The 17,763-nt window shown below is 36.2% G+C and overlaps 3 protein-coding genes across 7 annotated transcripts in view; 1 reads left to right on the forward strand and 2 right to left on the reverse strand.

Moving 5' to 3' along the window:
* Window positions 1-1,356: 1,356 nt before the first annotated feature.
* LOC127499563 (protein PIGBOS1) lies at window positions 1,357-2,264 on the reverse strand. Its single transcript, XM_051869961.1, has 2 exons — window positions 2,080-2,264; window positions 1,357-1,819 (listed from the first exon to the last, which is right to left on the reverse strand). Exon 2 carries the CDS (start codon window positions 1,761-1,763, stop codon window positions 1,551-1,553), a length of 213 nt encoding a protein of 70 aa, XP_051725921.1. The 5' UTR covers window positions 1,764-1,819; window positions 2,080-2,264; the 3' UTR covers window positions 1,357-1,550.
* Window positions 2,265-2,448: 184 nt separating this feature from the next.
* pigb (phosphatidylinositol glycan anchor biosynthesis, class B) lies at window positions 2,449-7,573 on the forward strand. The gene is made up of 12 exons (XM_051869959.1): window positions 2,449-2,726; window positions 3,119-3,248; window positions 3,350-3,467; window positions 3,537-3,641; window positions 3,753-3,883; window positions 4,697-4,837; window positions 4,923-4,974; window positions 5,330-5,541; window positions 5,705-5,769; window positions 5,853-6,066; window positions 7,063-7,243; window positions 7,377-7,573. The coding sequence occupies exons 1-12, from the start codon at window positions 2,612-2,614 to the stop codon at window positions 7,506-7,508; spliced, it is 1,596 nt and encodes a 531-aa protein (XP_051725919.1). The 5' UTR covers window positions 2,449-2,611; the 3' UTR covers window positions 7,509-7,573.
* The window catches only part of ccpg1 (cell cycle progression 1), a 34,611-nt gene continuing 24,342 nt past the window's right edge, over window positions 7,495-17,763 (reverse strand). For 3 of the 5 annotated variants that reach the window (XM_051869958.1, XM_051869954.1, XM_051869953.1), the window contains 3 exons: window positions 14,712-14,837; window positions 9,533-10,851; window positions 7,495-8,653 (listed from right to left, as the gene is read on the reverse strand). In XM_051869958.1, coding sequence (XP_051725918.1) covers window positions 8,461-8,653; window positions 9,533-10,851; window positions 14,712-14,837 — 1,638 coding nt within the window. In that variant the 3' untranslated portion in view covers window positions 7,495-8,460. Of the gene's footprint in view, window positions 8,754-9,532; window positions 10,852-14,711; window positions 14,838-17,763 lie in introns of all 5 variants that reach the window. The other 2 variants (XM_051869957.1, XM_051869956.1) reach the window with 2 other exon arrangements.

Consider the following 17,763-nt stretch of genomic DNA (forward strand, 5'->3'; position numbering starts at 1 on the left):
CCGGATCGACCACCGCTCAAATAACGTAATTAATATTATTATGAGACCAGCCTTTACATAAAAATCAGCCAATCAGGGAAGTACTATCGGACGAACGTCACGTTGCGATCTGAATGAATATTCCACGGCTCTGCAATATTCATGAGCCATGCCTTCGCAATAGTAGGATAGGTTCGTTTGCGCCACTTCTTCTGTTAACAACACACAAAATACTTTGAGATTTAAATTGATTTAATTAGTGCCAAGCGTTGGTTTTTGCATCTATAATAATGTTTAAAATACGTACAAATAGCGCAACAGGAGAGGAACTCTTTCAGAGCTGTGTGTAGCGACATCTGGTGGTGTAAAATGTTAGGTACCTTCTCAAGCATCGGTGAATGTTTTATCAGTGAATGTTTACACGTTATAATAATTGATTTCTCTTTATTATTTTTTTTTATTTTATTAGTATTTTATTATTATTATTATTATATATTTTTAAATTATTAATATTTTGCAAATTCTGCCAGGAGAATGCAAGCTTATGCACTCAACTGTACATACAGATGGAAACTTGAGTCAGAGACTCACACTAAAGTTGCACTTAAGCCTCATTATATATTAATTAAAGTGTCCCTTCCGCTGTAGTTCTCACATTTGTGGACATTCAAATATGGCGCATTATGATGTCTCAAGTCTGATGTAAGTGACATCAATGTAATTGGTTCTTGAATATGTCTGGTGACCAAACATCGAATTTACCATTAACTTTCACTGTTTTGAATGACATCAGGGTGAGAAAAGTTCATTTTCGGGGTGAAATAGTCTCAAACTTCAACTTTTACTCGGAATACCATTGTGATCATGGTAAATCAATCCACAGAATAGATCAATTCAAGTCACAAACATATGTCTTAAAGTTACTCACAATATTTCACCAGTTAAGCAAGTTAAATTATTTAAGCTGAGTGCTGTGGATATTTCACCCCGAAAACGAACTTTTCTCACCCTGATGTCATTCAAAATCTGCCAATTTCTTTCCTTCTTTTTTTTTTCCCATGGAAAATGTCCAGTTTTTCCATACAGTGAAACTTAATGGTAAATTCGATGTTTGGTCACCAGACATATTCAAGAACCAATTACGTTGATGTCACTTACATCAGATTTGAGACATCATAATGCGCCATATTTGAATGTCCACAAATGTGAGAACTACAGCGGAAGGGACACTTTAATTATATATAATGAGGCTTAAATAATTTAAGCCTCATCATATATTCTATACTAGATATACTAGTGTATATAAAATAGTGTTGTATTTGGTACATGCAACTTAGCTTGTTTTATTGTAAATTAAAAAAAAAAAAAAAAAAGTCATTTATTTAAACAAATTTATTGTCAATTTATTGTGTACAGAGTGCAACCATAAATTAACAATGGTGTAGAATCTTTTTGCTAATTTGCAGTGACAATAAGGCATTTTATTTAGAACATTTTAGTGAACATTTACAAAGTATATGGAAATAACAAGCATTTAACATTCAAACTCTCACACAAACTCTTGTTCGACATCAGTCCTTGGTTGCAAATGCATTTGCTTCTTGTACTTCTTTTTGGGTAGTTTCCGCTCTCTGCTCCTCAGAGTCTGCCTTGAGGTCTTGATCTGGTGCAGTTGGAGGTTTTCTGGGTGGCTCAAATACAGGCCTGTATATATACACACCTCCCACCACTCCAACCAGAGTAGCAAATGCAATCTGATTAAAGGGAATCCGTCTTCCAAACATGATCTTATGTTATGAAGGAACAGAAGAACCCATAAGAGACACAAAACATCCCACTCCTAAAAAAATAAAATAAAAATAAAAAAGTGTGTTCGCTGCATATTGTATATCAGATCTTCTTCGGCTGTTTGTGGTATTTTGCGTATGCATAAATGATGTATAACTGCATCTGTACAATACAGTACATGAGCATGTATTATAGATGACAATATTCACTTACGCTAAATGTGAAGAAACTTATCGCAGAAACATTATAAGGCTACGACAACATTCAACACATGTATATCTTAATTTTGTAATTAATGTTTTTCTCACTCACCCTGACGTTTTCAATCTTTTCCAGTTATTTTAAAAGAGTTTTTAGAGAAGTCTGCAGTTAAAACACATGTAAGACAAGGACGACCGAGCGACTACGGCAACTCACGCAGGCCAAATGCGACGTATACATTTCCGCATTTCAATTTTTTCAACATAAATTCATAATAAGATGTGTTAGACCCTATTTTTATAAACCACGATTCATATTTCAATAAACATAAAATTATTATAAACATTACATATTAAGCGTTAAAAGACCTGCATTTACGTCTTTATTACATATTCATGAGACGCCATGACCAAAAGACAGAATGCTTCACACTCCAGTCCAGTTGGTGGCAGTAGAACACCATAAGTTGGCTTGTCAACCGCCATTAAATCGTACAAGAAGAAGATGACCCAAACACGGAAATAGATCTTCAAGTGTCTAAATTTAAGGCAGAAAACACTACGTAAATGCGCCAGAAAATGAACATTTACAGCCGGAGTTAAAATGCTGAACATTGAAACTCATTTGAGGTTTATGTGGAGAAATGGAAAAGATTCGAGAGCGCTTCAAATTGAACAAATCCTCATGTGAACCAGTGAGACTGAGAAAGAGGAGCTCCATTCTGTACAGCACAGATGACAAGAGACCTCAAACACTTGGTGAGAGTCCTGAACCTGGGCTTTAGACTCACTTTAGAGCCAACTGTGTTTTAATGAGAAGAAAATCATATAATAGTTAATAACAATTGAATAACATTAATAAAAAAAGTGGCAAGTTAGATTCTGGGATCTGTAACTTGAATACTCAGATTGCTTTCCATAAATAGACAGTTTTGCTCACATAGATCGTTAACTTCATATTTACCCCCTACAACTAAAATAAAAAAGTTTATTCATTTATCCAAAAATCCATTATATTAATCAGCATTATATTGGCCATCAGTGACCCTGCTCTTAAGATTTTGGCATCAGCCATAAAAAAAAACACATGGGCTTCTACTATCTGCACCTGCTAACATTAGAAATGTGCTCTATTTTTGTAATTTCTGCAGAATTCTTTGGCATCAGTATCACAGTTTTCATTGTCATATTCCGCCTGCTCAACTGCTTCCTGGTGCAGACCAGCTTCGTCCCAGATGAGTACTGGCAGTCGCTTGAGATTTCCCATCGAATGGTCTTCAGATATCCTTGCTTATGACTTGAACTGCAAAAATAGTTGTTTGGTTTGAATATAATACTTTAGAAACATTAACTGTAAATGAGATCCTTAACCTGTTTATCACTTATGGCTACGAGACCTGGGAATGGAAGGAAGGCATCCGAGGATATTCTTATCCTCTCCTGTTCGCTCTGATGTATAAACTCCTGTATCTGATGAATTATGACACAGCGTATCTGTTGGTAAGACTTCAATGTATTATATTGACAGCAAGTGTAATGTTTCCTTAACATGAATACCTGTTTCTGCAGGTGTTTTTGCCACGTGTTTTCCAGGCACTGCTGGCTGCATATGCCGACGTGAAGCTGTACCACCTCGTCCAGCAGTGGGAATCTCCAGATGTGGCCAAATGGACAGTAAGATGATGTAACTTCCATCGCTAATCAGATATTGGGCAAATACACAAGCTGTGCTTTAAGTTTGAATGCTTTGTGTTTGTACCACTCACTTCTGCTGTGTTTTCTAAGTGTTTCTGTCAGCTGTGTTCATGGTTCACCTGGTACTGCTGCAGTCGGACTCTGACCAACACCATGGAAACGGTTCTGACCACCCTGGCACTTTGCTTTTACCCATTACCTGGCTCTAAAATGCACAACAGGTGCATAATTTAATGTCATATCTCTATACTAGAGCTGCACGATTTTGGATAAACTGAGAATCTTGCTTTTTTTTTTTTTTTTTAATCAGGATTTTCCCAAAACAATATAACATGTAGCATTGCTGCAGTCTATTTAAAAAATAATAATAATAATAATTTGAATTTTTTAAAAATTAATGATTCAATGAGTCACTCATAAAGACTGGATGAATCATCTTTTTTGAACGAATCTCTTGGATGAATGATTCAATGACAAATACATTTTAAGTCACTTGTCGCCACCTACTGGTGTAACAATGTAATGGCTACAATCTTTATTTGAAGCTTTATTTTAATCTCTACCATAGACATTGTTTATATCTAAATTAGAAACTTTTATCCCAGTACTTCTGTGATAATTTCAATGTTAATAACAGAAATAAGGATACTGTGTGTTTGAAAAGACTGTTTGTGAAGCTGCTTCATACCTATATGACAACTGATCTCTCTGTTTCAGCAGCAGTGCCAACAAAGATTCGAATCGCTGTGATTGTACTTGTCAAAGGTTTAAAGGTAGGGTAGGCAATATTGGAGAGGCTACCAATAGCAAGCTAGCTTTGAAAGCATAAGATCCCACCCTCCAGGAGATAAACAGGTCGTAGTTGTTTCACAGATTAACTGCTAAGTTTCACCTTCAATTGGTGTTATCTGTGTGCACTTGAATCAAGAACGCAATCTTTTAACGATTAATCGTGCAGCTCTACTACACACTAGTGATTGCAGAAACCTTTCAGAGACTCACAGGTGGATCTTTTTGGGTTCTCTCCTATTTAGCTGGAAGTATTTGTGTCTGGTGTCCTTGGCCATAGTCATCCGTCCCACAGCTCTGATCGTCTGGCTTCCTCTGCTGTTCTATCATTTCTGTGGGGAACAGAACAAGCTGAAGCTCATCACACAGCGATGCATTCCCATTGCGTACATGTTGCATTTGTTTTCACTTGTAGTTTGGATACCAGCGATAATCTTTGTTAGTTCATGATTGTTTCCATCATTTGTGCAGGGCTCTTGCACTGGCCGTCTCGACACTGATAGACTCTGTGTTCTATGGAAAGGTATTTTTTTTACTGCTTTTACAAAAATTTACTGCTTTTGCAAAAATAAAAATAATGTGAATTATTTTTGATAAATAATGAGGTGATCACCGACAAAATCTAAAGTAAAACATCTGGACATATGATAAGAATTAGGGAGGAAAATGTGATTAATTTCCAGTCTTTATGAAAAATAATAATTAGTTTATTTTAGGAAGAAATATAACCCGGACATGTTCTCAACAGTCTTTATGAGATTCAGGCATTTATTTTTCAATAAATTACCGAAACTGAAAACATGAAGCTTTCAGGCATAGATCGAAGTATGAATTGCATGTATCATCAGAATTACCATTATGTGTTTGTATTTCTGAAGTGGATCCTGGTCCAATGGAACTTCCTGAAGTTTAACGTGCTGCACAATGTGGCGGAGTTTTATGGAGCTCATCCGTGGCACTGGTACTTCACTCAGGGTCTGCTGGTCGTGATCGGACCTCACATACCGCTCTTCATGCACGGTTGTTCATTGGCCACCAAAAAGCACAGAATCCTGCTAATAACCATCTTATGGACTACAGCCATTTACAGGTGCACTGAGAAAATGTGTAACGCTTACAGACAACATATCACATACACCTACACATACAGAATCAGGCCAAGTTGCCATAGCATTGTATCAGCAACTTCTGCATGGATTTGCTTCAGAAAATTTAAAAATCTTTATTTAGCTCATGAAATATGCTTTTTGCAGTTTGCTCGCACACAAGGAGTTCCGGTTTATTTATCCACTGTTGCCATTCTGTATGATATTTTGCGGTGAGTATTTCTGCCTGAGTATTTAGCAGTATCTATATAGATTTGACACAGTTCTGAAGGTCTTCATGTGCTCTTACTGACAGGTATGTCTTTAGCGAAGCTACAAGCATGGAGGAAAACTGCTGCTGGTGCACTGTTGGTGCTCAATCTGTTTCCTGCCTTATATACGGGTTTAATTCACCAGCGTGGATCTCTGGATGTCATGCATGACATACAACGGCTGTGTGACATCAGTGACTCTCAGAACTCACCTGAGCTGCTGTTCCTCATGCCCTGTCACTCCACACCACTGTACAGGTGAGCATCTGCATATTTACAATCTGAACACATTAGAAAACATCTTATAATGGTATTCTTGGAAGTACTTTATAAATGCCATGGTGCATTAATCCTGTAAATCCTGAAAAAAATTCTAAAATTTAAAAAAACAAAACAAACAAACAACTTTGCATATTTGTTTTTTGTTGAGCGTCATATTGGATACATCAAGCTTTTATGACTCATATAGTATGATGTAGTGTGAGTATGGATGGAAAAAACACCTCAATTTTATTCAGAAGCCCAAACTGAGCAAAAATATGCAGTAGTGCAGTTGCTGATAATTTTATGGCCAAAAATATGAAATTTGCAATGTAAATCAGTGAGATCTTTATAACAGTATAGCAATTATATAGTATAGCATATACATATTAGTTGTCACTCTATATCTGCCAATGATATGTCTTAGTAAGATGATATTTAAATGTTTAATTATGATCAAAGCTCTTTAGTTTTAAAAGATAATGCAATGCAATGTAATGCAATACAATGATGATTGAGGGATGAACAAATAAATGTTTCTCAAAAGCCTGATGGATCATATTTGATACACCTTTTTTTTTTTTTTTTAAGAAAAATCATGTTCATATATGTGTATGGATAATAAAGGAAACCTAAGTTGCTTCAGTCCAGTAAGTGTTTAACATGAAACATTACCAGCAATATAAAAGTTCTTATGTTTACTTTATAAAAACCAGTAAAGATTTCATAGCAAAAACACGTGAACCACGACCTGAAGGAAGACATTTTTACGATTATTTTTACAAAAGGCCTTTTACTTGCTAAAAAAGTATAAACTATCAATCAGATGACAGAAGACATGGAGAAGATTATTGTCAAAAACTTTTTTTTCAGCAAAAGTCATGTTGATCATTTAGAGGACTTGGAAATTGTATATCAAATACAATACAGTAGCCTTTATAGGGTTAAAGCAAAAACATGATGTGATATCATGGTTCCACTTATGTTTTCCAGTCACCTACATTGTCCCCTTAAACTGCGTTTCCTGGAGTGTCCACCTGATCTTACAGGAAATGAGGAGTATGTGGATGAAGCAGCTATGTTCTTCTCCAACCCTCTTCAGTGGCTCAGAAAGTCCTTTCCATCTCAGTCAACGTTACCTTCACATATAGTGCTGTTTGACTCCCTGGAGAAGGTAAAAGATAGAACACAATGAAATGCAGTCAAACACATTCAACACAAATGCTGCAGGACCTGCTTGCTTTTAGAAATGTAATTAAATATGTCAGTTATTTTCTTGAGACTAATTTTGTTTCTTTCTCTTTTAGGAAATTGCAGCATTCCTGGAGGAAAACCGATTTACCAAACAAGCTGAAATTTTCCACACTCACTTTCCTGAAGGTCGACTGGGAAAGAACATATTAATATACACCAGAGGATCTGGACTAAAGATGAATTAATTTTTATTGTTTGAAAATGTACAACCAATTGCAAACTTATATAAAGACTTGCTTTATTTTTGTTACATTGTTTCTTTGATTTCACACCAGACTCGCAAACACTTTTCCAGTGTAAGATCCATTTCTGTTTTAGCTTGATTTGTCAAGGCAGGAGGACAATTATCAATGAAGCATCGAAAGACTTTTATTCTACAGTTTAAGTGCAACATAAGCAGTTAAGTGCATTTGTGTTCAGTTACATTAGAGCAGATGACTAGTGCATCTTACAGCTGTTTCCAAACAAGGAATGTTACTTAGCCCATAACCACTCAAAAAAGAGGGGAAAATAGTGCAGTAACAATTGCAGATTGAAACTATTTCAAATAATATCTTCAACTGATTAGCATGTTCAAATAAAACAGTGGTAACATTACAGCATCCACGTGACAACCAGTCAATCCACACCACTTCAAAGTTACTTTTATAATGAAGCAAAGTTTTTAATTATTACTCCAAACCTATTGAACATCTGAGATTTTTTTCAATATAATTTATTTTGATAGGTTATTTGGTCCTAAGCAAACTGGAACATAAGGAAAAACAGTCATGAATTAATTAAAATGCTACAATACAAAGTGCTGACCCAAATCAAAATAATTTACCCACTTCTTATGCATTCAAAACTATTTTCAATATTAAAATACTTTTTCCACAAGTTCAGGGAATCAAGGAAGATAAATCTGCTTCATATACCTTTAACTAATTCTAAACTGCTAAAAAATGCAGTTTGGATTCTCTAACTTTGAGACTGCCATCAACGTAGAAAGAGAAACACACTAGAATTATTCAACCAGCATTAGAACATTTACATGTGCAAAAAATCACAGAAAAGGTGAACCCAAAGCATTCTTTTACCTCCTCCAAGACAAAAAAAAAAAAAGGAGCAACATTACAAAGAATTGAAATGTTTCCATTAATATTTGGGATCGAAGGGCATGGGACCCAGCTCTATTTTGACATCTGTGAACTGCCGATTGGGGTCACGTTCTGACTGGCTCCATTTCTTCGTTCTCTGAGGGCGAGGACGTGGCTGCTGGTGCTTCCTCTGTTGCCGCTGGCAATGACCCCATGCCTTACCCTTCGACCCCGGGACTTTGAAGGGTCGACTGCAAATTTACAAACAGGAAATTGTTTAGGGTTTGCCACAAAGCCTCATTCGTGGTTCACTCATGCGTGTCAACATGCAGACTCTACTGTTTCTCAGACCTACAGACAGAGAAGCAACAGAGATGAACATGGTTATCGACATGCAACATGTATGTACTAAAAATGATTACAGACAAGAAATGACCCATCACTGACTGTATTCTGGTTTCAAATGCTCACTTTTCACAATCCAACCCACTGACCCTTTGCTAAACTCCCCCTCATAAACATTACTGATCCTTAGCAACTGTTGCTATCCACCATGTTATCAGACAGGCTTTTGCATTTCTATAATACAAATCTATATGGACAAGCTGTGTGTTTTGATAGTTTAAATGTTGCTCTTATATTAGTGACAAAATGTATCCATAGAGGACAGCATTATTTTTATTTTTTTTTTATTACAATGAAAACAGAAAATATAAAATAAAAGCTATTCAAAATATGAATAAATACAATTTTATATGCAAAGTATTTAAAAAGTAATAACAAATAAATAACACTGGTCTGTGGATTAAACTCTGCACACCTACATTTGCCAAACTATAGTAGTTTTACTACCTTAACATAATTTCTTTTACATCAATTCAGATCATCAAGTGTTGATAACTACTAAATAGTTATCGTAGTGAGCGCGTTGTAAAAAAAAAAAAAAAAAAATAGAAACAGCGTTTAATAAAGAATCCATTCCTGATGGATAAAATTTAAGTTATATGCAAAGTAATATGCAAATTATGGAAGTCAAGCAGGCTCAAGTTTAGTTCAATTATAATTCTACTAGCTGTATCTCCAAAGTTAAATAACAAAGAAGATTATTTCAATACCACAAAATGGCTTACCTCGGCCCAAAGTATTTTAAGTACGTATCTCCAAATATGTGCCGGTATATGTAGTCGTCCAGATCCTCAAACACATCATCACTGAGACTGTGATATTCATCCATTTCCTCAAGGTAATCCTCAACACCACTAACAAAGTCCGTAAACAGCATTTGGTCGTGGATGAAGACACCGTTATGGAAGAAATTTTTGATGAAGCTCTCCAGCTCCCTCCAGTGGTGGAAATGGCTGACTTCTTTCTGCAAATAACTGCGCAGAAGTTCGTTAAACTCATCCGCACGAATGGGGTCCATTGCCTTATTGAACAGACTCATCGACTCCTGATACGCACAGTCAAAAACACCCGAACAGCCTTTGAGTGGCGTTTTCTGACCCATAGTGCTGTGGTCTTTCTGATTACCAGGTTTGCGTGTGTTGCGATCAGCGTGAAAAGAAGAGTCCATGGTTGATTTGCGAGGATGTCGATGTGAAGGTTTCTGAGGCTGCCAGTCTTCAGCACGTTTGTTTCCTTGCTCTTGCTGAAATGTTTGACGCTCAGGTTTTCTCTCTTGAAATCTCTTTTCATGGTTGAACACGGTCGAGGCTGAGTTTTTAAAATGCCTGAAAGTGGATCTAACTGAGTCTGAAAACTTCCGAAGATTTTCCTTAACTGCCTCTTTGGCCTTCTTGATCTGCTCCTTGTGATGTTGCACAAACTCTTTGGTGGAATTCTTCACAGCATCAAATGTTTCCTTCACCTTTCCCAGCATCCCATCCTTGGGAATCTTGGTCTTTACGTCCCTGTCGCCCTTGGCTCTCTCCTCCTTCGACTCCACGTACAGTCTCTCCCAGAGATCAGAGCGCTGCTGCTCAAACTTCAACTTGTTTTCAAGCTCCTGAAGTCGAGCCTGCAGTTCTTCGGTCTCAGGATCCGTCTTGCCCTCAGCATCCTCTTCCTTCCGACTCATTTCCTCCAGTTCCCCCTTCAGCTTGTCCGCTGCCTTCCGCTCTTTATCGAGCTCTTTCCGCAACACCTGAGCCTCAGCCATCAGTGCTTCCCTTTGGCTCATGAAGTTGCGTAATTTCTGTTTCTCCTCCTGCAAGTAGCCCTTCAGTCGCTGGTTCTCAGACAGGATTGAATCAGTCCCGGCTCCTCTCTCCTCCAGCTCTCGAATCTGACCCCGCAGGTACCTCAGTTCCTCCTGCAGGGCTGAAAGAGATGCCTCTTCTCGCTCCAGAGTGATTTTAAGGTGCTGGTTCTCCATGGTCAGGTCTTTTTGCCGAGACTCCATCTCACTCTTGGTTTGCGTCAGCTGCTCATATAAATCTTGTCTTTGGGCCTGTGTTTTTAAACAGGAAGTCAAACTGTTAATGTGGCCAGTTCACATGAGTAGGTATGCATTTTGAACTATACAACCAGCAGAGTTATTATAGTTCACTAAAACTAAACCATAAGAAACATTTTTGTTACTTAAAATAAAATATACGAAATATTTTATTTCAGCTAGTTGCCAAAGCAACACTTTATTATTTTATTACTTTCATTTAGTTTAACTTGATGTATTGAAATAACTAAAACTGAAATAAATAAAAACTATACAGACATAAAAAACAACAAAACTATATTGAACTTAAATTAAAATGTAAAATACAAACACACACACACACACACATATATATATATATATATATATATATATATATATACACACATACAGTGGGTACGGAAAGTATTCAGACCCCCTTAAATTTTTCACTCTTTGTTATATTGCAGCCATTTGCTAAAATCATTTAAGTTCATTTTTTTCCTCATTAATGTACACACAGCACCCCATATTGACAGAAAAACACAGAATTGTTGACATTTTTGCAGATTTATTAAAAAAGAAAAACTGAAATATCACATGGTCCTAAGTATTCAGACCCTTTGTTCAGTATTTAGTAGAAGCACCCTTTTGATCTAATACAGCCATGAGTCTTTTTGGGAAAGATGCAACAAGTTTTTCACACCTGGATTTGGGGATCCTCTGCCATTCCTCCTTGCAGATCCTCTCCAGTTCTGTCAGGTTGGATGGTAAACGCTGGTGGACAGCCATTTTTAGGTCTCTCCAGAGATGCTCAATTCGGTTTAAGTCAGGGCTCTGGCTGGGCCATTCAAGAACAGTCACGGAGTTGTTGTGAAGCCACTCCTTCGTTATTTTAGCTGTGTGCTTAGGGTCATTGTCTTGTTGGAAGGTAAACCTTCGGCCCAGTCTGAGGTCCTGAGCACTCTGGAGAAGGTTTTCGTCCAGGATATCCCTGTACTTGGCCGCATTCATCTTTCCCTCGATTGCAACCAGTCGTCCTGTCCCTGCAGCTGAAAAACACCCCCACAGCATGATGCTGCCACCACCATGCTTCACTGTTGGGGCTGTATTGGACAGGTGATGAGCAGTGCCTGGTTTTCTCCACACATACCGCTTAGAATTAAGGCCAAAAAGTTCTATCTTGGTCTCATCAGACCAGAGAATCTTATTTCTCACCATCTTTAGCAAACTCCATGCGGGCTTTCATGTGTCTTGCACTGAGGAGAGGCTTCCGTCGGGCCACTCTGCCATAAAGCCCCGACTGGTGGAGGGCTGCAGTGATGGTTGACTTTCTACAACTTTCTCCCATCTCCCGACTGCATCTCTGGAGCTCAGCCACAGTGATCTTTGGGTTGTTCTTTACCTCTCTCACCAAGGCTCTTCTCCCCCGATAGCTCAGTTTGGCCGGACGACCAGCTCTAGGAAGGGTTCTGGTCATCCCAAACGTCTTCCATTTAAGGATTATGGAGGCCACTGTGCTCTTAGGAACCTTAAGTGCAGCAGAATTTTTTTGTAACCTTGGCCAGATCTGTGCCTTGCCACAATTCTGTCTCTGAGCTCTTCAGGCAGTTCCTTTGACCTCATGATTCTCATTTGCTCTGACATGCACTGTGAGCTGTAAGGTCTTATATAGACAGGTGTGTGGCTTTCCTAATCAAGTCCAATCAGTATAATCAAACACAGCTGGACTCAAATGAAGGTGTAGAACCATCTCAAGGATGATCAGAAGAAATGGACAGCACCTGAGTTAAATATATGAGTGTCACAGCAAAGGGTCTGAATACTTAGGACCATGTGATATTTCAGTTTTTCTTTTTTAATAAATCTGCAAAAATGTCAACAATTCTGTGTTTTTCTGTCAATATGGGGTGCTGTGTGTACATTAATGAGGAAAAAAAATTAACTTAAATGATTTTAGCAAATGGCTGCAATATAACAAAGAGTGAAAAATTTAAGGGGGTCTGAATACTTTCCGTACCCACTGTACATACATACACACACACATACATAGATAAATGCTGTTCTTTTGAACTTTCTATTCATAAAATGATCCTGAAAAAAAAATTGTACACAACTGTTTTCATTGATAAATAAATAAATGTTTCTTGAGCAGCAAATCGGCATATTAGAATGATTTCTGAAGGATCATGTGACACTGAAGACTTGAGTAATGATGCTGAAAATTCAGTTTTGCCAACACAGAAATAAATTGCATTTTAAAATATATTCAAATAGAAAACAGTTATTTTAAATTGTAAAAATATTTTACACTATTAGTGTTTTTGCTGTATTTTGGATCAAATAAATTAAGCCTTGGTGAGCAGTAGACTTCTTTTAAAAACATTAAAAAATCTTACCGTTCAAAAAATTTTGATCGGTAGTGTATATATGCAGAATAAGGCATTAATATGTGCTTTATAACCACTAATAAACAACACATACAGTTGAGCTCAAAAGTTTACATGCCCCTTGCAGAAGCTGCAAAAATGTTAATCATTTTAACAAAATAAGAAGGATCATAAAAATAGCATGTTATTTTTTATTTAGTACTGTCCTTAATAAACTATTTCACATAACAGTTGTTTACATAAAGTCCACAAGACAAAAAAATAGCAGAATTTATAAAAATGACCCCATTCAAAAGTTTACATACCCTTGATTCTTAATACTGTGTGTCATTGCCTGGATGATCCACGACTGTTTTTTTGTTCTGTGATGGTTGTTCATGAGTCTCTTGTTTGTCCTGAGCAGTTAAACCGAGCTCTGTTCTTCAGAAAAAATCTCCAGGTCCTGCAGATTCTTCAGTTTTACAGCATCTTCTGCATATTTGAACCCTTTCCAGCAGCAAACTATTACAAAAGCTGCAAACATTCACTGATGCTCCAGAAGGAAACACGATGTGTTAAGAGTCAGGGGTGAAAACTTTTGAACAAGAAGTTGATGTGCAAGTTTTTTTTATTTTGTTTAAAGAACATATTTTTTCATTTAGTTCTGCCCTTTGGAAGCTACAAAAGATACTTACATGTTTCCCAGAAGACAAAAAAAGTATAATTTATTCTGTTCATCCAATTCAAAAAGTTTATATCCCCGACTCTTAATGCGTCGTGTTTCCTTCTGGAGCATCAATGCATTTTTGAACCTTGTTTAATACTTGTGTTTGAGTCCCTCAGTTGTCCTCAGTGTGAAAAGATGGATCTCAGAATCATACAGTCACTGCTGAAAAGGGTTCAAATATGCAAAAGATGCTGGAAAACCAAAGAATCTGCAGGACCTGGAGGATTTTTCTGAAGAACAGAGCTCAGTTTAACTGCTCAGAACAAACAAGGGACTCATGAACAACCATCACAAAACAAAAAAACAGTTGTGGATTATCCAGGTAACCACACAGTATTAAGAATCATGGGTATGTAAACTTTTGAACAGGGTAATTTTTATAAATTCAGCTATTTTTTTTGTCTTGTGGATTTTATGTAAACAACTGTTGTGTGAAAGTTTATTCAGGACAGTACTAAATAAAAAATAACATGCAATTTTCATGATCCTTCTTATTTTGTTGAAATGATTCACATTTTTCTAGATTTTGCAAGGGGCATGTAAACTTTTGAGCTCAACTGTATCCTGATAATATGCATGCTAATAAGCAACTAGTTAATAGTGAGAACTGTACTTTGAACTAAAGTGTTACCATATATATATATATATATATATATATATATACACACACACACACACGCACATACTAAAATAACACTGACAACCAGTAAAAATTGGTGAAGTTTGTAGCAGCTACACTTAGTTTTTAGTTTCCCCTAAAAAAAACAATTTGCAGGGAACCGTAAATGCAGACAGGTTACCTGTAGCTCTTCCTGTTTGACTCTGAGATGCTGGTTTTCTTTAGTTATCTTATCCATGACGGTCGTGAGGGACAGCACCATGTCTTGCTTTTCTTCTAGATCTTCCTTTAGGCTCTCAACCACTTCCTAAATGCATAGAGACGGGGCCGTGAGAATGGACATCCATTAAAACCTACTCTATAGTTCAAAAGTTTGGGGTCGGTAAGATTTTTTAAACATGTTTTAAGGTCTCTTATGCTCACCAAGGCTGCATTTATTTGATCAAAAATACAGTAAAATAGGTATATTGTGAAATATGACATTTAATATGACATTTAAAATAACTGTTTTCTATTGTAATATATTTTCAAATGTAATTTATTCCTGTGATACAAAGTTTTCAGCATCATTACTACAGTCTTCAGTGTCACATGATCCTTCAGAAATCATTCAAATATGCTGATTTCATTCATTATTATTATCAATGTTAAAAACAGTTGTGCTGCTTTATATTTTTGTGGAAACTGTGATACATTTTGTTTTTCAGGATTCTTTGATGAATAGAAAGTTCAAAAGAACAGCATTTATTTGAAATAGAAATCTTTTGTGACTTAAAATGTCTTTATGGTTACTTTTGATCAAATGAATGCATCTTTGCTTTTTTAATCCTGTATAATGCTTGTCTAAAAAAAAAAAAAAAAGTTTGATTTAGAAAAGATCCTTAAGAATTAGGAAAAATTTAAATACATTAAATAGAGAGCAAGGGAATTTAAAGAGTGTGTCTTTGGAACTTTACATGCAAGATATACACCACTTTAGTTGAGGGGAAGCTATTAAAGCCTACTAACAACAATACACCCAAATCTCATCATTCAAAGCTGAGTCTGAGAGGAAATTATTAGCAGAAAAGCTACAGGATGATGAAAGCTGAAACAAATTTCACCAATGACACAAACAGGACAAAACATAGAACACAGACAGGTGTAATCGATCAGAAAACTGCATTCAAACTAGTAAATAACTTTTGCCCATCACTATGCAATGTCTTAACGCCATGAATGTCATCTTAAGTCTTGTGGCTTTTTCCCCCAGTTTCACAGACAAGGCTTAGGCTAGACCCAGACTAAAATGCATGTTTGAGCTGTTTTAACTGAAAGCAACTAGCCCTAACGTATCTTAAAATATGTCAGTTCCATTGTTTTGTCTCAGGATGCACACCAGTAATGTTTTTTTCTAGGGTATGTTTATAAAAGCTACTTAAATGTCCTAATTGAACTAAGGTCTAATCCTGGCTTAGTCTAAGCCCTGTCTGTGAAACCAGGCCATAATGTTATTTTCTTCTTTTAAAGGGTTTTGACTGCTTTTACTCTCTTATGGAAGTAAAGACAAAAGAAAAAAACATGTTGAATTGCACTAATTGAAAAAAAAAGTATTACATTAACATACATAGAGCTTGCAATTTAATGCACTGTATTTAATGCATTGAAATTTAATGTTGTATATTTAAACTGTTTATATTTCAAATGAAAACATTTCATACACTTTTAATTATTAACAATTCAATAATCCATAACAGCAAGAATAGCAGTAGAGTACAGATGCAAAATCTCCATCTGCCGTTAGTCACCTAACCAGCAGGTGGTGCAAGCGGGTGATGACAAAGACCAAAGTAACAGGTAAAGTCATTCATTCATTCATTCATTCATTCTCAAAACTGATTTACAGAAATGGAAATGAAGCAATGGGGGGGATCCTGGAGTATGACGTATGAGAGCAACCACAGTACTGCAGCACAGTGGAGCACAAGCTATAATATAAAGCTCTCAAAGCAACGGAGAGCAATATAGGTCCTTTTTTAGATATGTTTGTTCTGCACATCAGAATCGGGGGGGAATCACATTATGGGTGTTTTCACATATAGTTCGTTTTAAAAGAACCAAACCCAGTTCACTTTAAACTGAACCAGAAAGGGAACCAGCCAAAACTGACATCAGTCCTTTTGGTGTTCACAATCTAGTGGGCTTAAAAGAGAACCCAGTGTTTTTTGGTCCTCTTCAGCCTTGAAGTGATCTCAGACCCTTTCTTGTTCACACCACGACTTCATAAGAATTCAGACCCCAGCTTTCTGTGTATTCAGTAACACTGCTGCATCTCTCCAATTGTGAAAGGCAAAAAATACAGAAAAAATAAGCAGTGGATAACTGATCAGAAGTTACTATAATCTTCCTGTCTGCTGTAAATCTTTTGTAGCTCAGCAAAAAATAATAACACTTCACAATAAGGTTCTATTAACTGCCTTTGATTATTATTTTAGGTATCATGAATTAACAGCATTTATATTAGGGGTGTGCAGAGGAGCCTGTATCTATAACAATCTCTAAATTATTTGTATCTGTATTCGGACAAAACTGGAAGTGACAGAGCTTTAACCAGAATTTTTTTACAATTACTTGACAAGACTGTCATGTCTATGGTTTTAAATGCATTAATATAACATTAATATAATTTTTTTTTTTTTAAATATGTGTTATCTGTTGGAGCCGATAGCCTCGTACAGGCAGAGCTTCAGTTGTGCTTCAGTCTGAGTTTGAGTCTTGGGGACATTTATCATACCTGATAAATAAACATGTAAACATCTTCTAATTAAAACAAAAATACTAAATGTTTAATAAAAGAAAATAAAGTTTAAAGTTTTTTTTTCCCAGAGGAACTTTGTGTAGGGTACAGTTATGTTAGGACAATCATCTACAAACTCAAATAAGAGTTGGACTCTGTAAATAGCTGATTAGACAACATGGAAGTTGAAATAAAATATTCAGCGGCTGAATATTGCTAAAACAACCTTTTCTATGCATACAAAAAAAAAAAAAAAAAAAAAACTATGGAACTATATAAAAACTATATAAAAATATAGTTAGTAAATGTTGACATTATCCAAGATTATATGTGACCCTGTACCACAAAACCAGTCATAAGTCACATGGGAATATTTGTAGCAATAGCCATTGTATGGGTCAAAATGATTGATTTTTCTGTTATGCCAAAAATCATTAGGATATTAAGTAAAGATGAT

Source organism: Ctenopharyngodon idella, chromosome 18 (assembly GCF_019924925.1).
Source record: "Ctenopharyngodon idella isolate HZGC_01 chromosome 18, HZGC01, whole genome shotgun sequence".
Lineage (NCBI taxonomy): Eukaryota > Metazoa > Chordata > Actinopteri > Cypriniformes > Xenocyprididae > Ctenopharyngodon > Ctenopharyngodon idella.